Source organism: Festucalex cinctus, chromosome 14 (assembly GCF_051991245.1).
Source record: "Festucalex cinctus isolate MCC-2025b chromosome 14, RoL_Fcin_1.0, whole genome shotgun sequence".
In the NCBI taxonomy this organism is placed as follows: Eukaryota; Metazoa; Chordata; class Actinopteri; order Syngnathiformes; family Syngnathidae; genus Festucalex; species Festucalex cinctus.
In genome coordinates this window covers 8,362,130-8,389,982 of record NC_135424.1, presented here as the reverse complement: position 1 = coordinate 8,389,982, position 27,853 = coordinate 8,362,130, and the positions used below count along the sequence as shown (strand labels likewise).

General features: G+C 34.7%; 1 protein-coding gene and 1 long non-coding RNA gene across 7 annotated transcripts in view; one reads left to right on the top strand and one right to left on the bottom strand.

The window, feature by feature from the left end:
* The window catches only part of arhgef33 (Rho guanine nucleotide exchange factor (GEF) 33), a 68,829-nt gene that overhangs the window by 27,788 nt on the left and 13,188 nt on the right, over positions 1 to 27,853 (top strand). For all 6 annotated transcript variants that reach the window (XM_077496193.1, XM_077496196.1, XM_077496195.1 and 3 more), the window contains exon 2: positions 27,593 to 27,701. In XM_077496193.1, coding sequence (XP_077352319.1) covers positions 27,641 to 27,701 — 61 coding nt within the window. In that variant the 5' untranslated portion in view covers positions 27,593 to 27,640. The remainder of the gene's footprint in view (positions 1 to 27,592; positions 27,702 to 27,853) is intronic.
* On the bottom strand, positions 13,563 to 15,742 carry LOC144001623 (uncharacterized). Its single transcript, XR_013278530.1, has 3 exons — positions 15,170 to 15,742; positions 14,938 to 15,021; positions 13,563 to 14,205 (listed from the first exon to the last, which is right to left on the bottom strand). It is a non-coding gene; the product is annotated as an uncharacterized LOC144001623 (long non-coding RNA).

Below are 27,853 nucleotides of genomic sequence, written 5' to 3'. Positions count from 1 at the left end.
AACGCCATATTATACATGGTCGTTTTTAAAAAAAACAAAAAAAAAAAAAAACGCCATGCTATACATGGTCGTTTGAAAAAAAAAAAAAAAAAAAAAAAAACGCCTTAGTATACATGGTCGTTTAAAAAAACAAAAAAAAACAAAAACCTTACTATACATGGTCGTTTGAGAAAAAAAACAAAAAAAACAAAAACGCCTTAGTATACATGGTCGTTTTTTTTAAAAAACGCCTGACTATACATGGTCGTTAAAAAAACCCAAAAAAAAACGCCTTACTATACATGGTCGTTTAAAAAAAGAAGAAAAAAAAAACTCCTTAGTATACATGGTCGTTTAAAAAAAGAAAAAAAACGCCTTACTATACATGGTCGTTTGAAAAAAACAACAACAAAAAACGCCTTAGTATACATGGTCGTTTTTTAAAAAAAACGCCTGACTATACATGGTCGTTAAAAAAAAAAAAAAAAAAAAAACGCCTTACTATACATGGTCGTTTAAAAAAAGAAGAAAAAAAAAACGCCTTAGTATACATGGTCGTTTAAAAAAAGAAAAAAAACGCCTTACTATACACGGTCGTTTGAAAAAAACAACAACAAAAAACGCCTTAGTATACATGGTCGTTTTTAAAAAAAAACGCCTGACTATACATGGTCGTTAAAAAACAAAAACAAAAAAAAAACGCCTTACTATACATGGTCGTTTGAAAAAAAAAAAACAAAAAAAACCGCCTTAGTATACATGGTCGTTTTTTTTAAAAAACGCCATACTATACATGGTCGTTTAAAAAAAACAAAAAACGCCATACTATACATGGTCTTTAAAAAACAAACAAACAAAAAAAAAAAAACGCCATACTATACATGGTCGTTAAATATAAATAAATAAATAAAAAAACAACGCCTTACTATACATGGTCGTTTAAAAAAAAAACAAAAAAAAAACCTTACTATACATGGTCGTTTGAAAAAAAAAAAAAAAACGCCTTAGTATACATGGTCGTTTTTAAAATAAAATAAAATAAATAAATAAAAAAACAACGCCTTACTATACATGGTCGTTTAAAAAAAAAACAAAAAAAAAACGCCTTACTATACATGGTCGTTTGAAAAAAAACAAAAAAAAACAACAAAAAAACGCCTTAGTATACATGGTCGTTTTTTACAAAAAAAACGCCTGACTATACATGGTCGTTAAAAAACAAACAAAAAAAAACGCCTTACTATACATGGTCGTTTAAAAAAAGAAGAAAGAAAAAAACGCCTTAGTATACATGGTCGTTTAAAAAAAGAAAAAAAACGCCTTACTATACATGGTCGTTTGAAAAAAACAACAACAAAAAACGCCTTAGTATACATGGTCGTTTTTTTAAAAAAACGCCTGACTATACATGGTCGTTTAAAAAAAGAAAAAAAAACGCCTTACTATACATGGTCGTTAGAAAAAAAAAAAAAAAAAAACCGCCTTAGTATACATGGTCGTTTTTTTTAAAAAACGCCATACTATACATGGTCTTTAAAAAAAAAAAAAAAAAAAAAAAAACGCCATACTATACATGGTCGTTAAAAATAAATAAATAAATAAAAAAACAACGCCTTACTATACATGGTCGTTTAAAAAAAAAAAAAAAACCTTAGTATACATGGTCGTTTAAAAAAAACAAAAAAAAAACGCCTTAGTATACATGGTCGTTTTTTTTAAAAAAACGCCTGACTATACATGGTCGTTTTAAAAAAAAAAAACGCCATACTATACATGGTCGTTTGAGAAAAAAAACAAAAAAAACAAAAACGCCTTAGTATACATGGTCGTTTTTTTTTTTTTTTTAAACGCCATATTATACATGGTCGTTAAAACAAAAAAAACAAAAAAACAAAAAAACTTCTTACTATACATGGTCGTTTGAAAAAAAACAAAAAAACGCCTTACTATACATGGTCGTTTTTTAAAAAAAACGCCTGACTATACATGGTCGTTAAAGAAAAAAACAAAAACAAAAACAAAACAAAAAAACGCCTTAGTATACATGGTCGTTTTTAAAAAAAAACAAAAAACGCCTGACTATACATGGTCGTTTGAGAAAAAAACAAAAACGCCTTAGTATACATGGTCGTTTTTTTTGTTGTTGTTTTTTTTAAAAACGCCATATTATACATGGTCGTTTAAAAAAAAAAAAAAAAAAAAAAAAAAAACGCCATGCTATACATGGTCGTTTGAAAAAAAACAAAAAAAAACGCCTTAGTATACATGGTCGTTTTTTTAAAAAAAAACGCCTGACTATACATGGTCGTTAAAAAAAAACAAAAAAAAACGCCTTACTATACATGGTCGTTTAAAAAAAGAAGAAAGAAAAAAACGCCTTAGTATACATGGTCGTTTAAAAAAAGAAAAAAAACGCCTTACTATACATGGTCGTTTGAAAAAAACAACAACAAAAAACGCCTTAGTATACATGGTCGTTTTTAAAAAAAAACGCCTGACTATACATGGTCGTTAAAAAAACAAACAAAAAAAAAACGCCTTACTATACATGGTCGTTTAAAAAAAGAAAAAAAAACGCCTTACTATACATGGTCGTTTGAAAAAAAACAAACAAAAAAAAACGCCTTAGTATACATGGTCGTTTTTAAAAAAAAAACGCCATACTATACATGGTCGTTTAAAAAAAACAAAAAACGCCATACTATACATGGTCTTTAAAAAACAAACAAACAAAAAAAAAAACGCCATACTATACATGGTCGTTAAAAATAAATAAATAAATTAAAAAACAACGCCTTACTATACATGGTCGTTTAAAAAAAAAAAAAAGAAACCCCTTACTATACATGGTCGTTTGAGAAAAAAAACAAAAAAAACAAAAACGCCTTAGTATACATGGTCGTTTTTTTTTTTTTTTTAAACGCCATATTATACATGGTCGTTAAAACAAAAAAAAACAAAAAAACAAAAAAACTTCTTACTATACATGGTCGTTTGAAAAAAAACAAAAAAACGCCTTACTATACATGGTCGTTAAAGAAAAAAACAAAAACAAAAACAAAACAAAAAAACGCCTTAGTATACATGGTCGTTTAAAAAAAAAAAAAAAAAACGCCTGACTATACATGGTCGTTTGAGAAAAAAACAAAAACGCCTTAGTATACATGGTCGTTTTTTTTTTTTTTTTTTTTTTTTTTAAACGCCATATTATACATGGTCGTTTTTAAAAAAAAAAAAAAAAAAAAAAAAAAACGCCATGCTATACATGGTCGTTTGAAAAAAAAAAAAAAAAAAAAAAAAACGCCTTAGTATACATGGTCGTTTAAAAAAACAAAAAAAAACAAAAACCTTACTATACATGGTCGTTTGAGAAAAAAAACAAAAAAAACAAAAACGCCTTAGTATACATGGTCGTTTTTTTTAAAAAACGCCTGACTATACATGGTCGTTAAAAAAACCCAAAAAAAAACGCCTTACTATACATGGTCGTTTAAAAAAAGAAGAAAAAAAAAACTCCTTAGTATACATGGTCGTTTAAAAAAAGAAAAAAAACGCCTTACTATACATGGTCGTTTGAAAAAAACAACAACAAAAAACGCCTTAGTATACATGGTCGTTTTTTAAAAAAAACGCCTGACTATACATGGTCGTTAAAAAAAAAAAAAAAAAAAAAACGCCTTACTATACATGGTCGTTTAAAAAAAGAAGAAAAAAAAAACGCCTTAGTATACATGGTCGTTTAAAAAAAGAAAAAAAACGCCTTACTATACATGGTCGTTTGAAAAAAACAACAACAAAAAACGCCTTAGTATACATGGTCGTTTTTAAAAAAAAACGCCTGACTATACATGGTCGTTAAAAAAAAAAAACAAAAAAAAAACGCCTTACTATACATGGTCGTTTGAAAAAAAACAAAAAAAAAACGCCTTAGTATACATGGTCGTTTTTTTTTAAAAAACGCCTGACTATACATGGTCGTTTTAAAAAAAAAAAAACGCCATACTATACATGGTCGTTTGAGAAAAAAAACAAAAAAAACAAAAACGCCTTAGTATACATGGTCGTTTTTTTTTTTTTTTTAAACGCCATATTATACATGGTCGTTAAAACAAAAAAAACAAAAAAACAAAAAAACTTCTTACTATACATGGTCGTTTGAAAAAAAACAAAAAAACGCCTTACTATACATGGTCGTTTTTTAAAAAAAACGCCTGACTATACATGGTCGTTAAAGAAAAAAACAAAAACAAAAACAAAACAAAAAAACGCCTTAGTATACATGGTCGTTTTTAAAAAAAAACAAAAAACGCCTGACTATACATGGTCGTTTGAGAAAAAAACAAAAACGCCTTAGTATACATGGTCGTTTTTTTTGTTGTTGTTTTTTTTAAAAACGCCATATTATACATGGTCGTTTAAAAAAAAAAAAAAAAAAAAAAAAAAAAACGCCATGCTATACATGGTCGTTTGAAAAAAAACAAAAAAAAACGCCTTAGTATACATGGTCGTTTTTTAAAAAAAAAACGCCTGACTATACATGGTCGTTAAAAAAAAAAAAAAAAAAACGCCTTACTATACATGGTCGTTTAAAAAAAGAAGAAAGAAAAAAACGCCTTAGTATACATGGTCGTTTAAAAAAAGAAAAAAAACGCCTTACTATACATGGTCGTTTGAAAAAAACAACAACAAAAAACGCCTTAGTATACATGGTCGTTTTTAAAAAAAAACGCCTGACTATACATGGTCGTTAAAAAAACAAACAAAAAAAAAACGCCTTACTATACATGGTCGTTTAAAAAAAGAAAAAAAAACGCCTTACTATACATGGTCGTTTGAAAAAAAACAAACAAAAAAAAACGCCTTAGTATACATGGTCGTTTTTAAAAAAAAAACGCCATACTATACATGGTCGTTTAAAAAAAACAAAAAACGCCATACTATACATGGTCTTTAAAAAACAAACAAACAAAAAAAAAAACGCCATACTATACATGGTCGTTAAAAATAAATAAATAAATTAAAAAACAACGCCTTACTATACATGGTCGTTTAAAAAAAAAAAAAGAAACCCCTTACTATACATGGTCGTTTGAGAAAAAAAACAAAAAAAACAAAAACGCCTTAGTATACATGGTCGTTTTTTTTTTTTTTTTAAACGCCATATTATACATGGTCGTTAAAACAAAAAAAAACAAAAAAACAAAAAAACTTCTTACTATACATGGTCGTTTGAAAAAAAACAAAAAAACGCCTTACTATACATGGTCGTTAAAGAAAAAAACAAAAACAAAAACAAAACAAAAAAACGCCTTAGTATACATGGTCGTTTAAAAAAAAAAAAAAAAAACGCCTGACTATACATGGTCGTTTGAGAAAAAAACAAAAACGCCTTAGTATACATGGTCGTTTTTTTTTTTTTTGTTTTTTTTAAAACGCCATATTATACATGGTCGTTTTAAAAAAAAAACAAAAAAAAAAAAAAAACGCCATGCTATACATGGTCGTTTGAAAAAAAAAAAAAAAAAAAAAAAACGCCTTAGTATACATGGTCGTTTAAAAAAAAAAAAAAAAAAAAAAACCTTACTATACATGGTCGTTTGAGAAAAAAAACAAAAAAAACAAAAACGCCTTAGTATACATGGTCGTTTTTTTTAAAAAACGCCTGACTATACATGGTCGTTAAAAAAACCCAAAAAAAAACGCCTTACTATACATGGTCGTTTAAAAAAAGAAGAAAAAAAAAACTCCTTAGTATACATGGTCGTTTAAAAAAAGAAAAAAAACGCCTTACTATACATGGTCGTTTGAAAAAAACAACAACAAAAAACGCCTTAGTATACATGGTCGTTTTTTAAAAAAAACGCCTGACTATACATGGTCGTTAAAAAAAAAAAAAAAAAAAAAACGCCTTACTATACATGGTCGTTTAAAAAAAGAAGAAAAAAAAAACGCCTTAGTATACATGGTCGTTTAAAAAAAGAAAAAAAACGCCTTACTATACATGGTCGTTTGAAAAAAACAACAACAAAAAACGCCTTAGTATACATGGTCGTTTTTAAAAAAAAACGCCTGACTATACATGGTCGTTAAAAAAAAAAAACAAAAAAAAAACGCCTTACTATACATGGTCGTTTGAAAAAAAACAAACAAAAAAAACCGCCTTAGTATACATGGTCGTTTTTTTTAAAAAACGCCATACTATACATGGTCGTTTAAAAAAAACAAAAAACGCCATACTATACATGGTCTTTAAAAAACAAACAAACAAAAAAAAAAAAACGCCATACTATACATGGTCGTTAAATATAAATAAATAAATAAAAAAACAACGCCTTACTATACATGGTCGTTTAAAAAAAAAACAAAAAAAAAACCTTACTATACATGGTCGTTTGAAAAAAAAAAAAAAACGCCTTAGTATACATGGTCGTTTTTAAAATAAAATAAAATAAATAAATAAAAAAACAACGCCTTACTATACATGGTCGTTTAAAAAAAAAACAAAAAAAAAACGCCTTACTATACATGGTCGTTTGAAAAAAAACAAAAAAAAACAACAAAAAAACGCCTTAGTATACATGGTCGTTTTTAAAAAAAAATAAAATAAATAAATAAAAAAACAACGCCTTACTATTGTCAACTTCCGCTTACCCGCAGGACTTAAATCGGGAAATATGTCCTGATCGACTCTCCAATTAAAGGGTTAGAAATTCCCCTTTTTCCTCACCAGCTCTAAGGCGTCAGCGTGAGGAGACGGGAATTAGATAAGCCGATATATCAAAGTGGATTCACCTAGGTTTGTTCACTGTCTTCTTATCATGAGGCCAATCCGTTTTCATCCACCTATCAATCCTGAGTGAATAGCCACACACAGAGCCCAGGATTAATAATCTGAACACCTCACTTACATTGGCAGCTCCACTTCTCTGAGTTGTTTGCATTTGTTATTGACCTAGTAATTTAATAATCCTTGTTAGGATCATACGGATTTGTTACATATCAAGCTGGAGTATTTGACTTTATTAATACAGATGGAGACACTCATTAGATGTTATTCGAGTGCACTTACCTTTTTCCGGACGTCCGATGCTGTTGTCCGTCTTGAAAAAAAATAATGCGGACTTATAAAATGTCCTTCGACTCATAAAACGTCCAAAAGGAATAAAATAAAACTTAAAACAAAACAAATAAACTAATTAATTTACAATTAGTTTTTCAATTATTTTATTTGGACTTATAAAATGTCCTTGGACTCATAAAACGTCCAAAAGGAATAAAATAAAACTTAAAACAAAACAAATAAACTAATTGATTCAAAAATTGTCTTTTAACAATTTTATTGACAATAATAAGATAACCAATATAAATAATAAAAGTCACATTTAATAATAAGACCTTAAATCAATAAAAATAAAATAAAATAGGAAACAGGAGATCAAAAATAATATTTAAACCTTTTATAAGAGCTTCCTAAGATTGATCATTTCTCGAAAAAGCTCAAGACCTGATTCACAATAAGATGTTTTGGCTAACAATAATTTAAAGATATGAGAGTGTATTAAATGGCCCCCCCCCCCTACACGCGATTAGTCATTCATACCTTTCCCCTTAAACATCTTCTTAAAAAAAGTTTTGTACTTTACCCAATCAGTGAAGAAAGTTCCATTCACGGCTAAAGAGTCAAAGATCCTTCGTAAAAACCTGAGTCCCAAACAGCCGTAAATCCTATCTTCTTAAACACACTCCGTCCAGACCACATCGCAGGGTGAAGAAAAAAGGGCGTCGATCCCAGCTGGTGACGACTTTTTATCACTTTGGGTCATATCACTGATTTCTTCCGGTGAGTGTCCTTCCGCATCTCATATCAATGCGCACTTGTTGAGACTCATTCTCAGTAATTTTCCACAGATGAGTGATGAGGATGAGTCATAAATACTTTACAATTGAGTCATAGATACACAACGTTGAATAAAAATATGTCAAAGGTCTTAGCTCTATTCGACAATGATAAACGTTACAAAAAAAAACAAACAAAAAAAACGCCTTAGTATACATGGTCGTTTAAAAAAAACAAAAAACGCCATACTATACATGGTAGTTTGAAAACAAAAAAAAAAAAACAAAAAAAAAAAACGCCTTAGTATACATGGTCGTTTTTAAAAAAAAACGCCTTACTATACATGGTCGTTTGAAAAAAAAACAAAAAAACGCCTTACTATACATGGTCGTTTTTTTTTTTTTTAAACGCCTGACTATACATGGTCGTTAAAACAAAAAAAAACAAAAAAACAAAAAAATGCCTAACTATACATGGTCGTTTAAAAAAAGAAAAAAAACGCCTTACTATACATGGTCGTTTTTTTTTTTAAAAACGCCTGACTATACATGGTCGTTTTAAAAAAACAAACAAAAACGCCATACTATACATGGTCTTTAAAAAAAAAAAAAAAAAAAAAAAAAAAAAAAACGCCAAACTATACATGGTCGTTTTTTTTTTTTTTTTTTTTTTAAATGCCATACTATACATGGTCGTTAAAAAAACAAAAAACAAAAAACGCCATACTATACATGGTCGTTTTTTTAAAAAACAAAAAAACACAAAAAACGCCATACTATACATGGTCGTTAAAAAAACAAACAAAAAAAACAAACAAAAAAAACAAACAAAAAACGGCTTACTATACATGGTCGTTTTTTTTATAAAAAAAAAAAAAAGAAAAAAGAAAAAAAAAGAAAAAACAGCTTACTATAACTATGGTCGTTTATTTTTATAGTCTTTGGTGTGACCCAGCCGGGGGATTGAACTCACGACCTCCCAGTCTCAGGGTGGACACTCTACCACTTGACCACTGAGCTGGTCTTTGAAAAGACAAAAAAACAAAAAAAACCCCGCCTTACTATACATGGTCGCTTTTAAAAAAAACAAAAAAAAACGGCATACTATACATGGTCGTTAAGAAAAAAACAAAAAACAAAACGCCTTACGATACATGGTCGTTTGAAAAAAACCCAATAAAACGGCTTACTATATCCATGGTCATTCATTTTTATAATCTTTTTTGTGACCCAGCCGGGGGATTGAACCGACAACCGCCGAGTCTCAGGGTGGACGCTCTACCACTTGACCACTGAGCTGGTCTTTGAAAAGCCAAAAAAAAAAAAAAAAAAAAAAAACGCCTTACTATACATGGTCAAAAAAAAACCCCCGGCATACTATACATGGTCGTTAAAAAAAAAAAAACAAAAAAAAAAAACGCCTTACTATACATGGTCGTTTGAAAAAAAAACAACAATAAAACCGCTTACTATATCCATGGTCATTTGTTTTTATAATCTTTGGTGTGTCCCAGCCGGGGGATTGAACCGACAACCTCCGAGTCTCAGGGTGGACACTCTACCACTTGACCACCGAGTTGGTCTTTGAAAAGACAAAAAAAAACAAAAAAAAACTAGAGCTGCGAGCAGCTATAAAGGGCCCTCGCAACCCGTGCCACGTTGGGGTATTTGCACGTCGGGGTACTGGCACGTTAGGGTACTGTTTCATAAGAAACCGTCTAAATTGTAAATGTTTTGCCATGCTTTTTGTGTTTGTTCACATTGCTATGGAATGCTTTGTCGAGGTATTCGGCTGATAGGTATGCCTCCCAATATTCACACATCTAGCTGAATCATATAAAAAAAAAAATTCTTTGCAAACAATGCATCGCTACAGCAAAGGCGTGCCACGTTGGGGTACTTGCACGTCGGGGTACTGGCACGTTGGGGTACTGTCAAATAGGACAAGGACCATCTAAAATGTTTTTGACAAGCCTTGTGTGTGCAAAGTTTAATCAAAACGCAAAATATGGTGCGCAATTCCCAAAATAAATTCAAAATGGCGGACTTCCTTTTAGGTTTAGCATACGGCTACAGAATACTTTTTGTAGGTCTTAAGCTAATAGGTATGCCTCCCAGTTTTCACAAATCTAGGTCAAGTCATCTTTAGTTGTGTATCGCTTGAATCATACAATTGGAAATGCTCCATAAAAATGCATAGAGGGCGCTATTGAGCACAACGTTGGGTTACTTGCACGTCAGGGTACTGGCACGTTGGGGTACTGTTCCATGGAACAAGGACCATTTAAAATGTTAGTTTTTTCCATGCCTTGTCTGTGCAAAGTTTAATGAAGAAGGCCAAAAATGATGTATAATTCCCAAAATAAAATCAAAATAGCGGACTTCCTCTTTGGTTTGGCAAATGGCTACATAATACTTTTTTGTAGGTCTAGCATAATCATACAATCGGAAATGCTTCATAAAAATGTCTAGAGGGCGCTATTTATTGCAAATTGCACAATAAATCTCTGAAAATTCATGTTCATGACAAGTCTGATGTGTTTGCAAAGTTTCATGAGTTTTCATGTGTATAAAAAAAAAAAAAAGCAGCACTTGACAACTGTTACATGGAACAAGGACCATTTAAAATGTTAGTTTTTTCCATGCCTTGTCTTTGCAAAGTTGAATGAAAAAGGCCAAAAATGATGTATAATTCCCAAAATAAAATCAAAATAGCGGACTTCCTCTTTGGTTTGGCAAATGGCTACATAATACTTTTTTGTAGGTCTAGCATAATCATACAATCGGAAATGCTTCATAAAAAGGTCTAGAGGGCGCTATTTATTGCAAATTGCACAATAAATCTCTGAAAATTCATGTTCATGACAAGTCTGATGTGTTTGCAAAGTTCCATGAGTTTTCATGTGTATAAAAAAAAAAAGCAGCACTTGACAAACAATGCATTGCTATGGCAACAGCGTGTTACAAAATAAAAAACTTTTGATTACTTTGCATCTTAAACATCTTAAGATGAAACACACCAAGTTTGAAGACAGTCGGATAAATTTTGTAGGAGGGGTTCGTTAAAATATGACCCCTGAAAGTTTTTCCTTGCCCGGTTGGAGGGTTAGATCAGGGGATGTCGCAACTTGTTTGTGGTTAAGTGCTACAGAAGTAAATGTGTCTTAACAACCTCATGATTGAATGTGTTTTCAATTCTCTAGGATGTGATTGGATTGTATCAATTAAATGTTCTTATAACTGATTCAGTGAGTAGTAAAAATAGTGTGTCAAGTATAATGACATGAAATATAAGGAATACAAAAAACAAAACAAGAACCCTCTAAATTACACATTTTGTTCCAGGCTTTATATGCGTGCATAGTTTGAGTATACACCTAGGTTTAGGCCAGGAGTGTTCAAACCTTTTGCAAAGAGGGCCGGGTATGGTAAGGTGAAAATGTGTGGGGCCTAATCAACCATTTAGTTTAGCCTGACATAATTTTTTTACATGCATATGTAAATATATATATGTGGACAAATGTGTACATATGTCTACAAATTTTTGTAGCTCGAGCTGCTTCATCCAACTGGGAACGCTGCATTAAGAAGGATTTTTTTTTTCCTTTGCCAACAGTGCATGCCACGACAACAGCGTGCGACGAAATAAAAAGCTTTCAATAACTTTTCATCGTCAACATCTTAAGATGAATCACACCAAGTTTGAAGATGATCGGATAAACTCTGTAGGAGGAGTTCGTTAAAATAAGACCCCTATGAAATGGCCAAAAAAATGGCAACATGTTCCAAAGTAAATCAAAATGGCAGACTTCCTGTTAGGTTTAGCATATGGTTCAAAAAGAGTTTTTTGTACCTCGAGGGCTGTTACATATGTCTTCAAATTTTGGTCACTCTAGGTGAAACGTACAGCCGGAAATGCTTCATTAAGTAAAAATTTTGAAATGCAAAATTTGATGCCCTGCCTCTGGCGGACTTCCTGTTAGGTTTAGCATATGGCACCAACAGGCTTTTTTGTAGATCATCGTCTGTTACATATGTGTACCAATTTTCGTAGCTCTAGATTAAACGTATAACCGGCGATACTTCAGATGAAACATGCCAAAGAATGAAGACAATCTGATAAGTTTTGTAGAAAATATGAGGCCTATAAAAGGCCCCCAAAAAATGGCTACAAATAGCAAAGTAAATCAAAATGCCGGACTTCCTGTTTGGCTTAGCATATGGTTCTAAAAGACTTTTTTGTACATCGTGGGCTCTTATGTATGCCTCCAAATTATCATAGCGCTAGGTGAAAGGTACAACCGGGAATGCTTCGTTAAAGAGGAGTTTTTTAGCTCAAAAAGTGATGCCCGGCCCTTGCGGGACTTCCTGTTGGGTTTAGCACAAAGCAGCAAGAGACTTTTTTGTACATCGTGGGCTGTTACATATGTCTACAAATTTTCGTAGCTCTAGCTGCTTCGTACAACTGAGAATTCTTCATTAAGAAGAATTTTTTTCCTTTGCAAACAAGTGCATGCCACGACAACAGCGTGCAGCGAAATAAAAAGCTTTCAATAACTTTTCATCTTCAACATCTTAAGATGAATCACACCAAGTTTGAAGATGATCGGATAAACTCTGTAAGAGGAGTTCGTTAAAATAGGACCCCTATGAAATGGCCAAAAAAATGGGAACACGTTCCAAAGTAAATCAAAATGGTGGACTTTCTGTTAGGTTTAGCATATGGTTCAAAAAGAGTTTTTTGTACCTTGAGGGCTGTTACATATGTCTTTAAATTTTGGTAACTCTAGGTGAAACGTACAGCCGGGAATGCTTCATTAAGTAAGAATTTTGAAACTCAAAATTTGATGCCCCGCCTCTGGCGGACTTCCTGTTGGGTTTAGCATATGGCACCAACAGACTTTTTTGTAGGTCATAGTCTGTTACATATGTGTACCAATTTTCGTAGCTCTAGGTTAAACATACAACCGGCAATACTACGTTTAGTAAGAGTTTTGAAACTCTAAATTTGATGCCCCACCGCCGTCATATAGTATGTCGAAAACTTTAGATTTTTTACCATGGTGTTGTCCCAGGTCTTGAGATGGTACATCCCAAGTTTGAAGTCCATTGGATTAACCGTGTAGGAGAAGCAGGCAAAAGTATGACCCCTGTAAATGTGCAAAAATTGGCCAAAATTGGACATTTAAATACTCATATCTCACTTCCTGTCTATTTTAGGGTACACACATCAAAGAGGTTTTTGTTCATCTGGATGTGCTACAGGTGCCACACAATTTTCATAGCCGTCGGACAATCGTAGCGGGCCAGGGATCTGTTTAACCTATGTAGGTGGCGCTATGGAGCCATTTTTCTGTTATCACCTATGGCGACTTTAAAATATCAAATTTTTCGCCAGGCCTGACGTGTGTGTAAAGTTTGGTGAGTTTTCGTTCACGTTTAGTGTCTCAAAAATGTGATTGTTTGCGGAAAAGAATAATAACAAAAAATAAAAAGAAGAACTAGAGCTGCGAGCAGCTATAAAGGGCCCTCGCAACCCGGGCCACGTTGGGGTATATGCAAGTCGGGGGACTTGCACGTTGGGGTACTGTTAAATAGACAAGGACCATGGAAAATAGAAATGCATTTGCCGTGCCTTGTGTGTAAAAAGGTGCAGTAAAAGGCCAAAAATGATGCACAATTCCCAAAATAAATTCAAAAGTGTGGACTTTCTGTTGTGTGTGCAAAGTTTCATGAAAAGTCGCTCGTTTGATATTCAAAACCAGCATCTGTTTATTTGAAAACATTGCATGGCACAGAGATGGTGTGTGATCAAATAAAAAGCTTTTTGATGACTCTTAATGTGGTGTCGCTGTGCAACACATATGTATTCATGACATAGTGAAGTATTGTGACAGTTTTGTAGGGTCCAGCAAACAGTAAATGTGTGACAGTTATTCAAGAAAAAATGTAGCTTTGAAGCAGGCTAACCAATGACATCATCTAAAGGGGAAAAAAGCACATGAGCAAGCATAGGTATAAGTAGAGGAGAAAAAGAGATGAAAGAAGTGCGAGAGATGGAACAGGAGAGGAATGCAGCTGTTTATGTATAGCTGTTGTAACAGGACAGATTAAATAACACTTTAACCTGGGGTTAACAGCGCCCTAGGACAGATAAACTCTTTAGTGTAAAAGTTTTCTGGGACAGATGAATCCCTTGGGGTCAAAGAGTTTGGGTTAGCACATAGTCTGTCTTAGGATAATGTAACCTCCATGGATGAATTAGTCCTAGGACGCTTTGATCTGCGGGCTAAAACTCAGGGGGGTTAACCTGTCCTGTTATATTGTGATCATCGTCTTCGTGCATGTCCTCAGTGGCTTCTTCTGTCTGTGTGGCAGCATTTGATACATCTGTAGAACAAAAAAGAATGAAGAATCATGTTAGATCTGTGAAGTTTGGTTGTCTTAGGTGTAGTTTACAGAACAGTCGTGTGCATATTTTTAGCATGGTAGTGTCTTAATACAAATGCATATTATGTAATGCACTGTATATGGATATTACAGACGTAATATTTGACGGTGATCTTATATTCATAGTTTTTGCCCGTTAATAAATAATATAGCTAGTAAGTAATAAGACACGCAAAAATGGTATAGTTGAATCCTCTGGGTCAAAAAGCAATGTTTTAGGATTGTGTGATGAAATGATGAATAAAAGTAATGATACGACAGGTACATAAATGGTTATATATACACACGGACATATATATTTATACAGTATAACAGTGCCGCATGTATTGGTTTTAAGGAAAGAGTTGAAAAGCAGTGTTCAGAAAAAAGCATAAGACGCACAAAGTACCATTTCACTACATGTAATAAGTTGTCAAATAGACATGTGAATTAAGTGGTTAAGATAGTGGCTACTGTGCAAGTAAGCTTCAATTGTCTCTAAAAGGTTAGCATATGTGTTCTACATGATATCAATGGCTAGACGTGCTCGTGGAGAAACATTACAAACAGAAAAACACACTAAAGGTGCCTTTAACAAACCTGTTAATAAATGAGAACTTAATACATATATGTATGGCATACTGTATATGATTGAGAAAGTTGTCCTGTTTAGTTTATGTATTGTATACTTACGGAAAAAAGTTGGCAATCTTTGCGTATGGAGATGATTAGAGGGTCTTTATCAAAAGAGAATTTGCTTGTTGATTTGTTCATGTTCTGTAGAAAAGCAAAGGAGTAGAAATAAATACAGTATCATACTTCATAAACATACAAGAAATTTGTAGCTGTATTAACCATTGTTGGTATTTGAAGTGATAATTTAGGAATAGAAGTGTAGTGATTGCAGAATTTATAGAGTGCTTACCTTGTATGACTTTGTAGATGGAAATGTCTTTTGTTGAAAGAGCTCTTTGTTGTCTACTATATATGCAAGGACAAGCATAAGTAGGTGTGGTTATGAAGTACTTGACCATTGAAATAAAGCAGTGGTATCAAATGTATGGACCGTGGTTTGGCTCAGGCCTGCAAAGGGGTTTAATGTGGCACAAGAGATAATCTTGTAAGGTACAAAAAATAATAATAATATAATAGGTATGCCTCTGAGTTTTCACAAATCTAGGTCAAGTCAAGTCATCTTTAGTTATTTTGCGCTTGAATCATCCAATCGGAAATGCTCCATAAAAAATGTATAGAGGGTGCGATTTATTGCAAATTGCACAAGAAATCTCTAAAAATTCATGTTAATGACAAGTCTGATGTGTGTGCAAAGTTTCACGAGTTTTCACACATGTATAGATAAAAAAAAAAACAAAGCAGCACTTTACTTGGCAACCAATGCATCGCTATAGCAGCAGCGTGCGACAAAATAAAAAACTTTCGATAAATTTGCATCTTAAACATCTTAAGATGAAACACACCAAGTTTGAACACGGTCGGATGAATTTTGTAGGAGGAGTTAAAATATGACCCCTAAAAAAGGCCACAAAAAAAGTCTACAAATCCCATCATAAATCAAAATGGCGGACTTCCTGTTTGGTTTAGCACATGGTTCCAAGAGACTTTTTTGTACATCGTGGGCTCTTATGTATGCCTCTAAATTATCATAGCGCTAGGTGAAACGTACAACCGGGAATGCTTTGTTAAAGAGGAGTTTTTTAGCTCAAAATGTGATGCCCGGCCCCTACGGGACTTCCTGTTGGGTTTAGCACATGGCACCAAGAGACTTTTTTGTACATCGTGGGCTGTTACATTTGTCTCCAAATTTTCGTAGCTCTAGCTGCTTCGTACAACTGGGAATGCTTCATTAAGAAGTAATTTTTTCCTTTGCAAACTGTGCATGCCACGGCAACAGCGTGCGACAAAATAAAAAGCTTTCAATAACTTTTCATCTTCAACATCTTAAGATGAATCACACCAAGTTTGGAGATGATCGGATAAACTCTGTAGGAGGAGTTCGTTAAAATAAGACCCCTATGAAATGGCCCAAAAAATGGCAACACGTTCCAAAGTAAATCAAAATGGCGGACTTCCTGTTCGGTTTAGCATATGGTTCAAAAAGAGTTTTTTGTACCTTGAGGGCTGTTACATATGTCTTCAAATATTGGTAACTCTAGGTGAAATGTACAGCCGGGAATGCTTCATTAAGTTAGAATTTTGAAACACAAAATTTGATGCCTCGCCTCTGGCGGACTTCCTGTTAGGTTTAGCATATGGCACCAACAGGCTTTTTTGTAGATCATAGTCTGTTACATATGTGTACCAATTTTCGTAGCTCTAGATTAAACGTACCACCGGCAATGCTTCGTTAAGTAAGAATTTTGAAACTGTAAATTTGATGCCCCGCCACCGTCATATAGTATGTCAAAAACTTTAGATTTTTTACCATGATGTTGTCCCAGGTGTTGAGATGGTACAGCCCAAGTTTGAAGTCAATCGGGTTAACCGTGTAGGAGAAGCGGGCAAAAGTATGACCCCTGTAAATGTGCAAAAATGGGCCAAAATTGGACATTCAAATACTCATACCTCACTTCCTGTCTATTTTAGGGTACACATATCAAAGAGGTTTTTGTTCATCTGGATGTGCTACAGGTGCCACACAATTTTCGTAGCCATAGGACAATCGTAGCGGGACAGGGATCCGTTAAACCTATGTAGGTGGCGCTACAGAGCCATTTTTCTGTTATCATGTATGGCGACTTTAAAATATCAAATTTTTCGCCAGACCCGATCTGCGTGTAAAGTTTGGTGAGTTTTCGTTCATGTTTAGTGCCTCAAAAATGTGGTTGTTTGCGGAAAAGAATAATAACAAAGAAGAAGAAGAAGAATAATAACTAGAGCTGCGAGCAGCTATAAAGGGCCCTCGCAACCCGGACCACGTTGGGGTACTTGCACGTCGGGGTACTGGCACGTTGGGGTACTGTCAAATAGGACAAGGACCATCTAAAATGTTTTTGACAAGCCTTGTATGTGCAAAGTTTAATCAAAACGCAAAATATGGTGTGCAATTCCCAAAATAAATTCAAAATGGCGGACTTCCTTTTAGGTTTAGCATACGGCTACAGAATACTTTTTGTAGGTCTTAAGCTAATAGGTATGCCTCCCAGTTTTCACAAATCTAGGTCAAGTCATCTTTAGTTGTGTATCGCTTGAATCATACAATTGGAAATGCTCCATAAAAATGCATAGAGGGCGCTATTGAGCACAACGTTGGGTTACTTGCACGTCAGGGTACTGGCACGTTGGGGTACTGTTACATGGAACAAGGACCATTTAAAATGTTAGTTTTTTCCATGCCTTGTCTGTGCAAAGTTTAATGAAAGAGGCCAAAAATGATGTATAATTCCCAAAATAAAATCAAAATAGCGGACTTCCTCTTTGGTTTGGCAAATGGCTACATAATACTTTTTTGTAGGTATTAGGCTGATAGGGGTCTGTCCTAATTTTCACAAATCTAGCAGAATCATACAATCGGAAATACTTCATAAAAATGTCTAGAGGGCGCTATTTATTGCAAATTGCACAATAAATCTCTAAAAATTCATGTTCATGACAAGTCTGATGTGTTTGCAAAGTTTCATAAGTTTTCACACATGTATAGATAAAAAAACAAAGCAGCACTTCACTTGGCAAACTGCATCGCTATAGCAGCAGCGTGCGACAAAATAAAAAACTTTTGATAACTTTGCATCTTAAACATCTTAAGATGAAACACACCAAGTTTGAAGACGGTCGGATGAACTTTGTACGAGGAGTTCGTTAAAATATGACAACTGAAAAAGGCCACAAAAAATGGCAACAAATCCCATCGTAAATCAAAATGGCAGACTTCCTGTTTGGTTTATCACATGGTTCCAAGAGACTTTTTTGTACATCGTGGGCTCTTATGTATGCCTGCAAATTATCATCGCGCTAGGTGAAACGTACAACCGGGAATGCTTCGTTAAAGAGGAGTTTTCTAGCTCAAAATGTGATGCCCGGCCCCTGGGGGACTTCCTGTTGGGTTTAGCACATGGCACCAAGAGACTTTTTTGTACACTGTGGGCTGTTACATATGTCTACAATTTTTTGTAGCTCTAGCTACTTCGTACAACTGGGAATGCTTCATTAAGAGGGATTTTTTTCCTTTGCAAAAAGTGCATGCCACGACAACAGCGTGCGACGAAATAAAGAGCTTTCAATAACTTTTCATCCTCAACATCTTAAGATGAGTCACACCAAATTTGAAGATGATCGGATAAACTCTGTAGGAGGAGTTCGTTAAAATATGACCCCTATGAAATGGCCCAAAAAATGGCAACACATTCCAAAGTAAATAAAAATGGCGGACATCCTGTTAGGTTTAGCATATGGTTCAAAAAGAGTTTTTTGTACCTCGAGGGCTGTTATATACCTCTACAAATTTTGGTAACTCTAGGTGAAACGTACAGCCGGGTATGCTTTGTTAAAGAGGAGTTTTTTAGCTTAAAATGTGATGCCCGGCCCCTGGGGGACTTCCTGTTGGGTTTAGCACAGGGCACCAAGAGACTTTTTTGTACATCTTGGGCTGTTACATATGTCTACAAATTTTCGTAGCTCTAGCTGCTTCGTACAACTGGCAATGCTTCTTTAAGGATATTTTTTTTCCTTTGCAAACAGTGCATGCCATGACAACAGCGTGCGACGAAATACAAAGCTTTCAATAACTTTTCATCTTCAACATCTTAAGATGAATCACACCAAGTTTGAAGATGATCGGATAAACACTGTAGGAGGAGTTCGTTAAAATAAGACCCCAATGAAATGGCCAAAAAAATGGCAACACGTTCCAAAATAAATCAAAATGGCGGACTTCCTGTGAGGTTTAGCATATGGTTCAAAAAGAGTTTTTTGTAGGTCATAGCCTGTTACATATGTGTACAAATTTTCGTAGCTCTAGATTAAACGTACAACCGGCAATGCTTCATGAAGTAAGAATTTTTAAACTCTAAATTTGATGCGTCGCCGACGTCATATAGTATATCAAAAACTTTAGATTTTTTACAATGATGTTGTCCCAGGTGTTGAGATGGTCCATCCCAAGTTTGAAGTTAATCGGGTTAACCGTGTAGGAGAAGCGGGCAAAAGTATGACCCCTGTAAATGTGCAAAACTGGGCCAAAATTGGACAGTCAGATGATCATACCTCACTTTCTGTCTATTTTAGGGTACACACATCAAAGAGGTTTTTGTTCATCTGGATGTGCTACGGGTGCCACACAATTTTCGTCGCCATAGGACAATCGTAGCGGGACAGGGATCCGTTTAACCTATGTAGGTGGCGCTATGGAGCCATTTTTCTGTTATCATGTATGGCGACTTTAAAATATCAAATTTTTCGCCAGGCCTGATGTGCGTGTAAAGTTTGGTGAGTTTTCGTTCACGTTTAGCGTCTCAAAAATGCGATTGTTTGCGGAGAAGAATAATAATAAGAATAATAATAATAAGAATAATAATAAGAAGAATTCCTACAAAAACAATAGGGCCTCGCAGCGGCACCGCCGCCGCCGCTGCTCGGGCCCTAATAAGAATTCCTTCAGGAACAATAGGGACCTCGCAGCGGTCGCTGCTCGGGCCCTAATAACTAGAGCTGCGAGCAGCTATAAAGGGCCCTCGCAACCCGGGCCACGTTGGGGTACTTGCACGTCGGGGTACTGGCACGTTGGGGTACTGTCAAATAGGACAAGGACCATCTAAAATGTTTTTGACAAGCCTTGTGTGTGCAAAGTTTAATCAAAACGCGAAATATGGTGTGCAATTCCCAAAATAAATTCAAAATGGTGGACTTCCTTTTCGGTTTAGCATACGGCTACAGAATACCTTTTGTAGGTCTTAAGCTAATAGGTATGCCTCCCATTTTTCATAAATCTTGGTTAAGTCATCTTTAGTTGTGTATCGCTTGAATCATACAATTGGAAATGCTCCATAAAAATGCATAGAGGGCGCTATTGAGCACAACGTTGGGTTACTTGCACGTCAGGGTACTGGCACGTTGGGGTACTGTTACATGGAACAAGGACCATTTAAAATGTTAGTTTTTTCCTTGCCTTGTCTGTGCAAAGTTTAATGAAAAAGGATGTATAATTCCCAAAATAAAATCAAAATAGCGGACTTCCTCTTTGGTTTGGCAAATGGCTACATAATACTTTTTTGTAGGTCTAGCATAATCATACAATCGGAAATGCTTCATAAAAATGTCTAGAGGGCGCTATTTATTGCAAATTGCACAATAAATCTCTAAAAATTCATGTTCATGACAAGTCTGATGTGTTTGCAAAGTTTCATGAGTTTTCATGTGTATAAAAAAAAAAAAAAAAGCAGCACTTAACAACTGTTACATGGAACAAGGACCATTTAAAATGTTAGTTTTTTCCATGCCTTGTCTGTGCAAAGTTTAATGAAAAAGGCAAAAAATGATGTATAATTCCCAAAATAAAATCAAAATAGCGGACTTCCTCTTTGGTTTGGCAAATGGCTACATAATACTTTTTTGTAGGTCTAGCATAATCATACAATCGGAAATGCTTCATAAAAATGTCTAGAGGGCGCTATTTATTGCAAATTGCACAATAAATCTCTGAAAATTCATGTTCATGACAAGTCTGATGTGTTTGCAAAGTTTCATGAGTTTTCATGTGTATATAAAAAAAAAAGCAGCACTTGACAAACAATGCATTGCTATGGCAACAGCGTGTTACAAAATAAAAAACTTTCGATTACTTTGCATCTTAAACATCTTAAGATGAAACACACCAAGTTTGAAGACAGTCGGATAAATTTTGTAGGAGGGGTTCGTTAAAATATGACCCCTGAAAAAGGCCACAAAAAATGGCAACAAATCCCATCATAAATCAAAATGGCAGACTTCCTGTTTGGTTTAGCACATGGGTCCAAGAGACTTTTTTGTACATCATGGGCTCTTATGTATGCCTGCAAATTATCATAGCTCTAGGTGAAACGTACAACCGGGAATGCTTCGTTAAAGAGGAGTTTTTTAGCTCAAAATGTGATGCCCGGCCCCTGGGGGACTTCCTGTTAGGTTAAGCACATGGCACCAAGAGACTTTTTTGTACATCCTGGACTGTTACATATGGCTACAATTTTTCGTCGCTCTAGCTGCTTCGTACAACTGGGAATGCTTCATTAATAATTTTTTTTTTCCTTTGCAAAAAGTGCATGCCACGACAACAGCGTGTGACGAAATAAAAATCTTTCAATAACTTTTCATTTTCAACATCTTAAGATGAATCACACCAAGTTTGAAGATGATCGGATAAACTCTGTAGGAGGAGTTTGTTAAAATATGACCCCTATGAAATGGCCATAAAAAAAATGGCAACACATTCCAAAGTAAATCAAAATGGCGGACGTCCTGTTAGGTTTAGCATATGGTTCAAAAAGAGTTTTTTGTACCTCGAGGGCTGTTATATACCTCTACAAATTTTGGTAACTCTAGGTGAAACGTACAGCCGGGTATGCTTTGTAAAAGAGGAGTTTTTTAGCTCAAAATGTGATGCCCGGCCCCTGGGGGACTTCCTGTTGGGTTTAGCACAGGGCACCAAGAGACTTTTTTGTACATCTTGGGCTGTTACATATGTCTACAAATTTTCGTAGCTCTAGCTGCTTCGTACAAATGGGAATGCTTCTTTAAGGATATTTTCTTTCCTTTAAAAACAGTGCATGCCATGACAACAGTGTGCGACGAAATACAAAGCTTTCAATAACTTTTCATCTTCAACATCTTAAGATGAATCACACCAAGTTTGAAGATGATCGGATAAACACTGTAGGAGGAGTTCGTTAAAATAAGGCCCCAATGAAATGGCCAAAAAAATGGCAACACGTTCCAAAATAAATCAAAATGGTGGACTTCCTGTTAGGTTTAGCATATGGTTCAAAAAGAGTTTTTTGTAGGTCATAGTCTGTTACATATGTGTACCAATTTTCGTAGCTCTAGATTAAACGTACAACCGGCAATGCCTCGTGAAGTAAGAATTTTTAAACTCTAAATTTGATGCGCCGCCGCCGTCATATAGTATATCAAAAACTTTTCATTTTTCACAATGATGTTGTCCCAGGTGTTGAGATGGTACATCCCAAGTTTGAAGTCAATCGGGTTAACCGTGTAGGAGAAGCGGGCAAAAGTATGACCCCTGTAAATGTGCAAAAATTGGCAAAAATTGGACATTTAAATACTCATACCTCACTTTCTGTCTATTTTAGGGTACACACTTCAAAGAGGTTTTTGTTCATTGGGATGTGCTACAGGTGCCACACAATTTTCATAGCCGTCGGACAATCGTAGCGGGACAGGGATCCGTTTAACCTATGTAGGGGGCGCTAAGGAGCCATTTTTCTGTTATCATGTATGGCGACTTTAAGATATCAAATTTTTCGCCAGGCCTGATGTGTGTGTAAAGTTTGGTGAGTTTTCGGTCACGTTTAGTGTCTCAAAAATGTGATCGTTTGCGGAGAAGAATAATAATAATAATAATAATAATAATAATAATAATAACTAGAGCTGCGAGCAGCTATAAAGGGCCCTCGCAACCCGGACCACGTTGGGGTACTTGCACGTCGGGGTACTGGCACGTTGGGGTACTGTCAAATAGGACAAGGACCATCTAAAATGTTTTTGACAAGCCTTGTATGTGCAAAGTTTAATCAAAACGCAAAATATGGTGTGCAATTCCCAAAATAAATTCAAAATGGCGGACTTCCTTTTAGGTTTAGCATACGGCTACAGAATACTTTTTGTAGGTCTTAAGCTAATAGGTATGCCTCCCAGTTTTCACAAATCTAGGTCAAGTCATCTTTAGTTGTGTATCGCTTGAATCATACAATTGGAAATGCTCCATAAAAATGCATAGAGGGCGCTATTGAGCACAACGTTGGGTTACTTGCACGTCAGGGTACTGGCACGTTGGGGTACTGTTACATGGAACAAGGACCATTTAAAATGTTAGTTTTTTCCATGCCTTGTCTGTGCAAAGTTTAATGAAAGAGGCCAAAAATGATGTATAATTCCCAAAATAAAATCAAAATAGCGGACTTCCTCTTTGGTTTGGCAAATGGCTACATAATACTTTTTTGTAGGTATTAGGCTGATAGGGGTCTGTCCTAATTTTCACAAATCTAGCAGAATCATACAATCGGAAATACTTCATAAAAATGTCTAGAGCGCGCTATTTATTGCAAATTGCACAATAAATCTCTAAAAATTCATGTTCATGACAAGTCTGATGTGTTTGCAAAGTTTCATAAGTTTTCACACATGTATAGATAAAAAAACAAAGCAGCACTTCACTTGGCAAACTGCATCGCTATAGCAGCAGCGTGCGACAAAATAAAAAACTTTTGATAACTTTGCATCTTAAACATCTTAAGATGAAACACACCAAGTTTGAAGACGGTCGGATGAACTTTGTACGAGGAGTTCGTTAAAATATGACAACTGAAAAAGGCCACAAAAAATGGCAACAAATCCCATCGTAAATCAAAATGGCAGACTTCCTGTTTGGTTTATCACATGGTTCCAAGAGACTTTTTTGTACATCGTGGGCTCTTATGTATGCCTGCAAATTATCATCGCGCTAGGTGAAACGTACAACCGGGAATGCTTCGTTAAAGAGGAGTTTTCTAGCTCAAAATGTGATGCCCGGCCCCTGGGGGACTTCCTGTTGGGTTTAGCACATGGCACCAAGAGACTTTTTTGTACACTGTGGGCTGTTACATATGTCTACAATTTTTTGTAGCTCTAGCTACTTCGTACAACTGGGAATGCTTCATTAAGAGGGATTTTTTTCCTTTGCAAAAAGTGCATGCCACGACAACAGCGTGCGACGAAATAAAGAGCTTTCAATAACTTTTCATCCTCAACATCTTAAGATGAGTCACACCAAGTTTGAAGATGATCGGATAAACTCTGTAGGAGGAGTTCGTTAAAATATGACCCCTATGAAATGGCCCAAAAAATGGCAACACATTCCAAAGTAAATAAAAATGGCGGACATCCTGTTAGGTTTAGCATATGGTTCAAAAAGAGTTTTTTGTACCTCGAGGGCTGTTATATACCTCTACAAATTTTGGTAACTCTAGGTGAAACGTACAGCCGGGTATGCTTTGTTAAAGAGGAGTTTTTTAGCTTAAAATGTGATGCCCGGCCCCTGGGGGACTTCCTGTTGGGTTTAGCACAGGGCACCATGAGACTTTTTTGTACATCTTGGGCTGTTACATATGTCTACAAATTTTCGTAGCTCTAGCTGCTTCGTACAACTGGCAATGCTTCTTTAAGGATATTTTTTTTCCTTTGCAAACAGTGCATGCCATGACAACAGCGTGCGACGAAATACAAAGCTTTCAATAACTTTTCATCTTCAACATCTTAAGATGAATCACACCAAGTTTGAAGATGATCGGATAAACACTGTAGGAGGAGTTCGTTAAAATAAGACCCCAATGAAATGGCCAAAAAAATGGCAACACGTTCCAAAATAAATCAAAATGGCGGACTTCCTGTGAGGTTTAGCATATGGTTCAAAAAGAGTTTTTTGTAGGTCATAGCCTGTTACATATGTGTACAAATTTTCGTAGCTCTAGATTAAACGTACAACCGGCAATGCTTCATGAAGTAAGAATTTTTAAACTCTAAATTTGATGCGTCGCCGACGTCATATAGTATATCAAAAACTTTAGATTTTTTACAATGATGTTGTCCCAGGTGTTGAGATGGTCCATCCCAAGTTTGAAGTTAATCGGGTTAACCGTGTAGGAGAAGCGGGCAAAAGTATGACCCCTGTAAATGTGCAAAACTGGGCCAAAATTGGACAGTCAGATGATCATACCTCACTTTCTGTCTATTTTAGGGTACACACATCAAAGAGGTTTTTGTTCATCTGGATGTGCTACGGGTGCCACACAATTTTCGTCGCCATAGGACAATCGTAGCGGGACAGGGATCCGTTTAACCTATGTAGGTGGCGCTATGGAGCCATTTTTCTGTTATCATGTATGGCGACTTTAAAATATCAAATTTTTCGCCAGGCCTGATGTGCGTGTAAAGTTTGGTGAGTTTTCGTTCACGTTTAGCGTCTCAAAAATGCGATTGTTTGCGGAGAAGAATAATAATAAGAATAATAATAATAAGAATAATAATAAGAAGAATTCCTACAAAAACAATAGGGCCTCGCAGCGGCACCGCCGCCGCCGCTGCTCGGGCCCTAATAAGAATTCCTTGAAAAACAATAGGGACCTCGCAGCGGTCGCTGCTCGGGCCCTAAAAACGCCTTACTATACATGGTTTTTAAAAAAAAAAAAAAAAAACCAGCTTACTATATCTATGGTCGCTTATTTTTATAGTCTTTGGTGTGACCCAGCCCGGGGATTGAACTCACGACCTCCCAGTTTCAGGGTGGACACTCTACCACTTGACCACTGAGCTGGTCTTTGAAAAGACAAAAAAACAAAAAAAAGCCTCACTATACATGGTCGTTTTAAAGAAAAAAAACGCCTTACTATACATGGTCGTTTAAAAAAAGAAAAAAAACGCCTTACTATACATGGTCGTTTAAAAAAAGAAAAAAAACGCCTTACTATACATGGTCGTTTGAAAAAAACAAAAAACAAAAACGCCTTAGTATAAATGGTCGTTTGAAAAAAAAAAAAAAAAAAAAAAAACGCCTTACTATACATGGTCGTTTAAAAAAAGAAATAAACGCCTTACTATACATGGTCGTTTGAAAAAACAAACAAACAAAAAAAAACGCCTTAGTATACATGGTCATTTTTTTTTTTTTTTAAACGCCATACTATACATGGTCGTTTGAAAAAAAACAAAACAAAAAAAACACCTGGTATATAGTAAGGCTGTTTTTTTTTCTTTGTAAATGTCCATGCCTACTAAGCTGTTTTTTTTTTTTTTTAACAATGTTAAGTAAGTTAAAAAAAAAAGAAGACATTTATAGTCAAGCTTTTATTTAAATTTCTTAAAACGACCATGTATAGTAAGGCTTTTTTTTTTTTAATTGACCATGTATATAGTAAGGCATTAAAAAAAAACAAAAAAAACACCAGGTATATAGTAAGGCTGTTTTTTTTTTCTTTGTAAATGTCCATGCATACTAAGCTGTTTTTTTTTTTTTTAACAATGTTGAGTAAGTTAAAAAAAAAGACATTTATAGTAAAGCTTTTATTTTCATTTCTTAAAACGACCATGTATAGTAAGGCATTTTTTTAATTGACCATGTATATAGTAAGGCATCAAAGAAAAAAAAACAAAAAAAAACACCAGGTATATAGTAAGGCTGTTTTTTTTTTTTTTTTGTAAATGTCCATGCATACTAAGGTTTTGTTTTTGTTTTTTTGTTTTTTTAACAATGTTGAGTGAGTTAAAAAAAAGAAAGACATTTATAGTAAAGCTTTTATTTTCATTTCTTAAAACGACCATGTATAGTAAGGCATTTTTTTTTTTTAATTGACCATGTATATAGTAAGGCATTAAAAAAACAAAAAAAACACCAGGTATATAGTAAGGCTGTTTTTTTTTCTTTGTAAATGTCCATGCATACTAAGGTGTTTGTTTTTTGGTTTTTTTTAACAATGTTGAGTAAGTAAAAAAAAAAAAAAAAAAAAAAAAAAAGACATTTATAGTAAAGCTTTTATTTTCATTTCTTAAAATGACCATGTATAGTGAGGCTTTTTTTTTATTAAACAACCATGTTATTGGTTAAAATAAAATAAAATAAAATAAAAAAATCCTGTTTTTTGGCTCAGGTGTCTTGCTAAAGTTAAACAAACTAAAACAAAAAAAGTCACTTGAATGAAGCACATTTAATGGTGATTGTTTATTGAAGATCCAGATGTGCAATTTTAAAATATATATTATATATATTTAACTTGACAGTAAAAATCAAACTGGGAGTGGCAATAAACAGTTTGAAGATGTTAAAAAAAACATTGAAACAAAAAACATGACAAAAATTGAAATCTTTCCATTCAAACCAGCAGACAAATGTGCCCTGCTGATTGGCGGAGCAAGAGTGTCACCTCTGAGCAGCAAGCTTGATCAACATTTCTGATTTGTTTGCGATTTGTTGTACAGTGTGAGGCTGTGACGTCTGTCTGCACGGCGTCCGCTCAAACAAGGGCCCGTTTGTGTGCACAAGACAAATCACAGGACTCGCATGCTGTTTACAGGGGAGGGACGTGAAAGCAGGCCCTCCACTTAATCATCATCATCATCATCTTCTTCTTCATGTTCTTCTCGTTCTTCACAGGAGGTGTCAACACCAGCATCCACTGGACTCCACCGCAAGGATTAAAACATGGAGGACAGTCTACAAGATGCTCAGGATCACACGGAAGACGTGTCGCCGTACATAAAAGGTAAGAAAAAACTATTTTGGGACGTGTCATTTTGAAAAGCCAAAAGTGGAGCTGAATTTGCACTATAATCTATCACAATAGTCTTTGATTGAGATGATGAATATGGACCTTGGGACACAAAAGAGCCTTTGTAAAACTTTCAGGTGTATGTT